Source organism: Corapipo altera, unplaced genomic scaffold (assembly GCF_003945725.1).
Source record: "Corapipo altera isolate COAL_440 unplaced genomic scaffold, ASM394572v1 98, whole genome shotgun sequence".
Lineage (NCBI taxonomy): Eukaryota > Metazoa > Chordata > Aves > Passeriformes > Pipridae > Corapipo > Corapipo altera.
This window is the reverse complement of record NW_020884914.1, coordinates 6221932-6229611: the sequence shown is the minus strand read 5'-3', so window position 1 is coordinate 6229611 and position 7680 is coordinate 6221932. Positions and strand designations below refer to the sequence as shown.

General features: G+C 65.5%; 2 protein-coding genes across 2 annotated transcripts; both read left to right on the top strand.

Annotated features, from left to right (window-relative positions):
- Positions 1-6: 6 nt before the first annotated feature.
- ARHGDIG (Rho GDP dissociation inhibitor gamma) lies at positions 7-4004 on the top strand. Its single transcript, XM_027655059.1, has 6 exons — positions 7-32; positions 1085-1270; positions 2253-2336; positions 2413-2489; positions 3312-3375; positions 3470-4004. The coding sequence occupies exons 2-6, from the start codon at positions 1090-1092 to the stop codon at positions 3667-3669; spliced, it is 606 nt and encodes a 201-aa protein (XP_027510860.1). The 5' UTR covers positions 7-32; positions 1085-1089; the 3' UTR covers positions 3670-4004.
- Positions 4005-4263: 259 nt separating this feature from the next.
- Positions 4264-7605, top strand: PDIA2 (protein disulfide isomerase family A member 2). The gene is made up of 11 exons (XM_027654885.1): positions 4264-4498; positions 4921-5127; positions 5393-5526; positions 5605-5742; positions 5816-5932; positions 6009-6134; positions 6212-6406; positions 6766-6886; positions 7013-7194; positions 7289-7375; positions 7525-7605. The coding sequence occupies exons 1-11, from the start codon at positions 4264-4266 to the stop codon at positions 7603-7605; spliced, it is 1623 nt and encodes a 540-aa protein (XP_027510686.1).
- The last annotated feature ends 75 nt before the right edge of the window (positions 7606-7680 follow it).

Sequence of the window (7680 nt, the reverse complement as noted above, 5' to 3'; positions counted from 1 at the left end):
GGAGCTGCTCTGGCTGGCGCTGTGCTACCGAGGTGAGCGGCGGCGGCCGGGGGGCAGCGCCCGGGGGCGGCGGGGGGCATTGCCCCGGGGAGGGCGGGAGAGCATCACTTCGGGTCCCCCCAACAGGTGAGCATACCCCGGGCACCAGGTGCATCACCCCGGGGGCGGGGGGACCGGAGAGTCCCACGGGGGAGCCCCCTGCTCTCCTCCTGTCTGTGGCACCCCCCGCATGCCACCCTGCCCTGCCACCCGTGGGGGGCCGACTAACCCCCGCGTGGGTTCATCCCTGGGCTGGGAGCCCCCGCACGCTGCCGCGACAGTCGGGGGCAGCCGTGGTGGGGGGCCCAGAAGTGCAGCAGGGCCGCTGCTCTGTGTCCCGGTCACTGTCGCTGCACTGGGGACCTGCAGCCCTGTGGCCCCAGGGCTGAGCACGGTGGCCCCTGCCCCATGGTGTGTCCCCAGCATGTCCCCAGGGATGGCGTTCTAGAGGCTTTGGGGAGCTCAGTGCTTGCAAACACAAGGAGTGGAGGCGATGCAGTGGGCAGGGAAAGTCAGGGACTGTGGGGACACCCCCCACCCTTGTGCCCCCCAGTAGCCTGGCAGCACCGGAGCCACTGTTTCCCCCGGAGATGCCTTTTTGCCCTGCAGCTGCTGGTGGTTTGGGTTTGGGGTGGGAGATGGGGCTGGTGGCTGCCCAACAGGGTTGGAGGGGGCTGTAGGGTGGTGACAAGGACCTCTCTGTGTGACACCGAAGGGGCCTGTGGGCTGCAAGGGTCTGCAGGCATCCCCTGCACTAAGCACACCACGTAGGCACCAGCTCGTTTTGCTCCATGACCGTGCGGAAATGCAGCCGGCGGCAACACCTCTGGTCTCAGCTGTGCCACCAGGCCCTGGGGACACGGAGCATGGTGCTGTCCCCACTGCTCCGGGCAGGGGAACAGCTCATCTCCCCCACGGGGATTGCCCACATCCATCCATGGCGTGTCACAGCTCAGCCACCCCCTGCCCGCCAGCACCTTTGTGTCAGGGCATGGGGGGTGTCCCCCGGGGTGTCCCCAGGGCTGTCACTGCCTGTCCCCCGCAGACATCATGGCTGACAAGGAGGGGGTGACGCTGTCGCTGGAGGAGGAGGAGGAGGATGCCGACGCGGCCCTGGCGTACAAGACGCCGGAGAAGAAGAGCCTGCGGGAGATCCAGGAGCTGGACCCAGGGGATGAGAGCCTGCGGAAGTACAAGCAGGCGCTGCTGGGTGCCATCCCTGCCGCCGTGGGTAAGGCTGGGGGCTGCTCCTGGGGACGTGCACCCTGGCACTCTGGGCCCCCAACAGCCCGGCACCCCAACAGCCCGGCACCCCGGCTGGGTGATGCAGCTTCGGTGGCTGCAGGGAGCTCGGGAATGCCCAGCACCCGCGGGGCATCCCCGGCAGGGAGGACACATCCCGGCTGGCATCTCCCGTGGGCGCTGCCTGTGCCCCCCACCCGCGCAGAGACCCCGGCATCCCCTGCCGACAGGGTACCGGTGCCCGGGGACCCCGGTTGCCTTGGTTACGGGATCACCGCCGCAGTTTCCATAGGAACGGCTACAGGGAACCGGGAAATTCATGGCGATGACGGAGAGGAACGAGCAGCGGGGGGGCCGGGGTAGCACGGCTGCTGGTGCCCAGACGGTGCCCCCCGCTCTCCATGGCACCCACGGCAGCCCCCCAGCCTGGTGCTGGCCTGGTCTGGGGGGGCTCCATGGGCCCACCACCCCGGTGGGCACCCGTGGGTGCACGGGGGGGCTGCAGGCTGGGGGGGAGGTCCATGCAAACCAGTGGGGTGTGTGAAGGGTGCACAATGGTGTGTGTGCAAGCTGGGGGGTGTGCAGGCTGTTGGGGTGCAGATTGGGCTGGTGGGATAACTCAGATCAGTCCCCACTCCAAGGGATGCCTTTGCTCCACATGCTGCATCCACCTCCTCTGCCTCTGTCCTGCTCCTGAGACAGGGAATGGTGCACCCAGGGACATACCCGTGTCTGGGTCCTTTAAACATGATTTTACCCCAACGGCACTGATGCCAATGTTGGGGTGACCCGAGATGCCCTGTTCTGTGCCCTGCCTGGCTGCCCGGCTCTCCTGGTTCTAACACCCCGGCAGGAACACTGCAGCCCTTCCTGCTGTTACAGGGGCATGAGCAGCCCCTCAGCTCACTGGGGTGGAGGTTTCAGTGGGCTGGGCATGGTGGTAAGGCCTGGGCCCCGCTGTTTGTCCCTAGATGCCAGTGTGCCCAACGTGCAGGTGACAAGGCTGACTCTGATGTGTGAGCAGGCGCCAGGGCCCATCACCATGGACCTGACAGGTGAGCTGTGGGGACACCTGTGAGAGGAGGAGAAAGAGGAAGGGGTATCAGGCTGATGGACCATCTCCCCACACAGGAGACCTGGAGGGGCTGCAGGGCAGGGCCTTTGTGCTGAAGGAAGGGGTGGACTACAGGGTGAAGGTGTCCTTCAAGGTGAGCTGGGGGTGTGGTGCCCTGTGCCTGCTGGCTGGGCATAGCCCTGCTGCCCTCACACCCAAAGGTCCCTGCCCCAAGGGGTCCCTGTGCCATGGGTCCCTGCCCTCACACCCCGAGGACCCTGCCTGATGAGGTCCTTCATGAGGTCCATGATCCCCATGGGTCCCTTTTCCCACATGTCCCTGCCCCAAAGGATCCTGGTTATCTGGGGCCCCTGCCCTCCCACCCTGGATTCCCTACCCCAAGGGGTCCCTACTCCCCATGGGTCCCTTTTCCCACACATTCCTGCCCCACAGGGTCCCTCCTGCTGCCCATGGGTCCCTGCCTGCCCCAGGGTCCCTGCCGTTGAGGTCCCTGCTGCCTTGGGGTGTCTGCTTCCCACCCCTTACCCACAGAGTCTGTGCCCCTCTGAGGGTCTCTACCCACTCTGATGTTCCTGCCCTCCTGGGTCCCTGTCACCCAGGGAATCCTTGCTGTCCCCAGTGTGACTGCCACCCGTGGATCCTTGCCCCTCTTGAGGGTTCCTGCCAGCCCAGAGTCCCTGCTCCTCCCAGAGGTCCCACCGATTTGGGTCTCTGCCTATCCCAGTGGTCCCTGGAGGTCCCTGCCCCTCCTGAGGGGAGATCCCTGCCCCCTCCAAGTCCCTGCCCCTCTTGGGGGTACCTGTTTCCCCCCCCCTCCCCCCCGATGCTCCTCAGTGCCCAGTCCTGACAAGGAGCTGGATCCTGGAAGTGGTGGATGTCAGGAGGGATGCCCAAGAGTGGTGAGGGCCCCACGTTCTGGGGCAGCACCCGTGGCAGCCCTGCCCTCTGCCCGCAGGTGAACAGGGAGATCGTCTGCGGGCTGCGGTGCCTGCACCTCACCTACCGCCGGGGCCGGCCCGGTGAGTGGGGCCGGGGGGCTGCGGGGGCCGGGCTGGGGGGGCCGGTGCCATCCTGGCCACACTCACCCGCCCCTCCTCTCCCCTTCTCGCCCAGTGGATCGCGACGTCTTCATGGTGGGCAGCTACGCGCCGCGGGCCGAGGAGTACGAGGTGGTGACGCCGGCGGAGGAGGCGCCGCGGGGATGGCTGGCACGGGGCTCCTACCGCGTCCGCTCCCTCGTCACCGACGACGACAAGACGGAGCACCTCTCCTGGGAGTGGGGGCTCTGCATAAAGAAGGACTGGGAGGACTGACCCCCACCCCTCCGCACCCCGGTTCTTCCCGCCAGCTCGGGGACGCGGTGCCGCCATCCCGGGGACCCCTCGCCGGCACCGCCGCGCTTGCCCCAGTCGCGTGAAGGGTTGAGGGGGGTCCCTTAGCGAGTGGGCGCCCGTGGTCGTGGTCTTCGCAACCAAAGTTATTTTTAATTGCTCTTTTTTTTTAAATCTCAAAGCCCGCCTGGTCCTCACGGCGTCCCCATTGCTGGGGCCGGGGCTGTGACCCCGCCGTGGTGGTGCCGTGCCCGGTACCCGCCCGGTCGCAGGCTGTGCTCTTCCATCGCCATTAAACCCTACAGACTGGTCTCTTACTGGTGTGTCTGTGCCCCCGTCACCTCTGCCCGTCCCCCTGCTTCCTGTCTCCCCCTGTCCCTGTCCCCATCCCACTGGCAGGGCCAGGTCTCCCTGCGGTGACGAGTGGCTGGAAAACAGCCACCTGGTCCCGCTGCCTTATCGGCCGTGCTGGGCAGCCAGTAGCGGAGGGCCACGAGCCCCAGGGGACCGGCACCTCCCGCCCCAGGGCTCTTATCTGCGTCCTGCCCCCTGGACAACGTCTTCTGCACCGGCACCATGCGGGGCTGCAGGTCCAGGCTGGTTTGGCTGCTGGTTCTGTCGCTGGCCTGGCTGGGCCCGGTGCTGGGGGATGAGGAGAAGGATGGGGAGGTGGTGGCAGAGGAGGAAAAGGAGAAGGAAGAGGATGAAGTGCTCTCAGATGAGATCAAGGAGGAGGACAATGTCCTGGTGCTCCATGAACACAACTTTGCCCGTGCCTTGAGCGAGCACCAGCTGCTGCTGGTGGAGTTCTGTGAGTGTCCCCACTGCGGGCAGGGGTGTGGGCAGGGGCAGATGTCGGGCAGGGAATATGGGCAGGGGATATTGGCTGTGGCTGTGAGTGTGGGCAGAACAGACATATGGGCATTGGGGTGGAGGGGGGGACAGGCAGGCAAGGCTGTGGGCCAGAGGGGTAGAAGCACAGGACACGTGACAGGGCATGGGGACGGGGACAGAGACATGGAGCAGGGACACCGGCAGAGGCATGGGCTGGGGAACAAGTAGCAGGGGTATGGCACACAGGACAGGGACACATGGTGGGGGTGAGGGACATGGGCCCTGGAACAGGGGCATGAGCTGGGGCCCAATGGGCCCATGCAGCCATTACAAGCCCACCTTGGGGACAGGGGACACCCCAAAGCTGTCCCCACTGCCAATGCCATCCCCTGCCTGCAGATGCACCGTGGTGTGGGCACTGCCAGCAGTTGGCCCCTGCCTACACCCAGGCGGCCACCGAGCTGAGGAATGAGTCCAGTCCAGCACGGCTGGGCAAGGTGGATGCCATGGCACAGACAGCCCTTGCCAACGAGTTCAACATCACCTCCTACCCCACGCTCAAGCTCTTCCGCAATGGCAACCGCACCCACCCCCTCCCCTACACCGGTAGGGACATGGCACCAAACAAGGGGACACTGCCGTGGGGCTGGGGAGGGTGGCAGGGTGGTGATAGTGAGATGGGTGGCAACGTCCTGGTGGGTTTTGCAGCATGGTGGCAGCGGGTGACAGTGTGGTGATGGTGCATGAGGCGGGTGATGCCGGGCAGTGCTGTGGTGGAGGTGGCAGGTGGCCAAGGCTGGTGGCACAGGGAGGGGTGGCAGCCTGGTGAGGGGTGTCAGGGTGACAGTACTGGCTCTGCTCGGCATGGCAGGACTCATGGACACGCGGGGCATTGTGCGCTGGATGCAGCGCCGGGCCGGCCCCAGCGCCATGCTGCTGCACGACACCGACACCGCCAACGCCTTCGCCAACTCCCAGGACTTGGTGGTCATTGGCTTCTTCAAGGTGGGCTGGGGAGGGTGGGGGCTGGACTGGGGCCGCAGCCATGGCCGTGACTGTGGCACTGATGTGGGGGCTGTGCAGGACCTGAAGGGCCAGGTAGCCCAGGCGTTCTATGATGTGGCTGCTGAGATGGTGGACATGCCCTTTGGTGTGGCGGAGGCGGCCGAGCTCTTCCAGGCCTATGGGCTGTCGGCCGACACCGTCTGTCTCTTCAAGAAGGTGAGGGGGTGGCAGAGGGTGGTGGGGCCATCTTGGTCCCCACCCCAGCCCTCACCAGCCCCTGCCCTGGCAGTTTGATGAGAGACAGACAAACTTCCCCGTGGACCCGGCGCGGGGGCTGGACACAGACGAGCTCACGCGGCTGCTCCGCGTCCACAGCTTGAGGCTGGTGACGGAGTTCAACAGTGAGGTACAGCCCATGTCCATCCCCATCTCTGCCTGTGAGTGCCATAGCCTCCTGCCCTCACCCTCCTCCTCCTCCTCAGACATCCAACCAGATCTTCGGTGCCAAGATCCCCCATCACATGCTGCTCTTCCTCAACAAGTCATCATCGGAGCAGCTGTCCCTGCAGGACGGCTTCAAGGCAGCCGCCGGCACCTTCCGGGGTGAGGTGAGGTGGTCCCATGGCAGGGACAAGGGGGGTGGCTGTGGGGCACCCCATCTTCAGTGTCCCCCATCCCCGCCCAGGTGCTCTTCGTGGTGGTGGATGTGAACGGGTATGGCGCCGATGTCCTGTCCTTCTTCGGCATGACCCCCGCCGACGCCCCCACCCTGCGCCTCGTCAAGATGGAGAACAACCGCAAGTACCAGATGGAGCAGGACTCCTTCTCGGACACGGCCATCCGCACCTTCATCCAGGCAGTGCTGGATGGCAAGGTGAAGGTGAGGGAGGCAGCAGGTGCCAGCCAGCACCTGAGGATTCTTCCCCGTGGTGAGCGGTGAGCTGGTGACTCAGAGGCCTGGTGATGGCAGATGTGCTGTGAACACCAGCCCCCTGCTTGCTGATCCTTCTGCTGCCAGGCTTGAGGATTTGGGGGGTTGGCAGGGGAAAGGAGGCAGGAGACTGCTGATGTGGAGACACACAGAGCTGGGATGGCAGTGGAGAGGCAGATGTGGTCCAACAGGCAGCACAAGTGCACCCCTGGCTGTGTGCTGGGGCACCCCTGCCCTGGCCCACACTGTGCCCCTTGGGGCCCTGGCACTGCCCAGCCCAGCTGTGGCTGCCCCGACTGTCCCCACAGCCCCACCTGCTGAGCGAGGAGCCCCCCGAGGACTGGGACACGCGGCCCGTCAAAGTCCTGGTGGGGAAGACCTTCGAGCAGGTGGCGTTTGATGAGACCAAGAACGTCTTTGTCAAGTTCTGTAAGTGCTGGGGCCAGGCTCAGCCCCTCCATAGCAGCCCCCAGCCCTGTCACAGACCCTCACCTGGGGGATGCTGCAGAGCCCCAGTCCCCCAGTCCATCCCCTGGCACTGTGCCTGTCCCGCAGACGCTCCATGGTGCTCCCACTGCCAGGCCATGGCACCCGCCTGGGAGGAGCTGGGCGAGCGCTACAAGGACCGCGAGGACATCGTCATCGCCGAGATGGATGCCACGGCCAACGAGCTGGAGAACATCACCATCCACGGCTTCCCCACCCTGCACTACTTCCCCGCAGGGCCGGGCAGGAAGGTACGTGGGGGGAACACCCCTGGGGTCACCCCGGCTCTGCCAGCACACGGGGAATGGGGTCACTCCTCGTCACCCTCCCATCCCATGGCTCCAGATGGTTGAGTACAAGAGCGCTCGAGATGTGGAAACTTTCTCCAAGTTCCTGGATAATGGGGGGGTGCTGCCCGCGGAGCCTCCTGTGGTGAGTGAAGTCAGGGATTGCCTGCCCCCCCATCCCAGGGCAGCCCCCAGCCCCTGCTGGGCAAGGGGATGGATCCTGTGGGATGGTGATGGGGACAGGGGCAGGCAGGGACTGTGTGTCCATCCATGCCTCACTGTTGCCTTTTCTAGGTGACCAAGACCCCCGGGAACAGCACAGGCAAGGAGGATCCAAGTGTGCTGGGGACAGATGAAACCCGGGATGAGCTGTGAGCCCTGTCCCGCTCAGGCATGTGCTATAAACCACCTGGAAACCATGTGGGCTCTGGTCTGTTTGCGGCTCCATGT

What these genes read in the sequence shown, in the direction of transcription:
- PDIA2 (XM_027654885.1), top strand. Translation starts at nt 4,264, where the DNA reads ATGCGGGGCTGCAGGTCCAGGCTGGTTTGGCTGCTGGTTCTGTCGCTG. An exon ending in TGCTGGATGGCAAGGTGAAG is followed by an intron (nt 6,407 to 6,765) that starts GTGAGGGAGGCA and finishes CTGTCCCCACAG; the next exon opens with CCCCACCTGCTGAGCGAGGA. An exon ending in TGCCCGCGGAGCCTCCTGTG is followed by an intron (nt 7,376 to 7,524) that starts GTGAGTGAAGTC and finishes TGCCTTTTCTAG; the next exon opens with GTGACCAAGACCCCCGGGAA.
- ARHGDIG (XM_027655059.1), top strand. Translation starts at nt 1,090, where the DNA reads ATGGCTGACAAGGAGGGGGTGACGCTGTCGCTGGAGGAGGAGGAGGAG. An exon ending in GGGTGAAGGTGTCCTTCAAG is followed by an intron (nt 2,490 to 3,311) that starts GTGAGCTGGGGG and finishes CTCTGCCCGCAG; the next exon opens with GTGAACAGGGAGATCGTCTG. An exon ending in CTACCGCCGGGGCCGGCCCG is followed by an intron (nt 3,376 to 3,469) that starts GTGAGTGGGGCC and finishes CTTCTCGCCCAG; the next exon opens with TGGATCGCGACGTCTTCATG.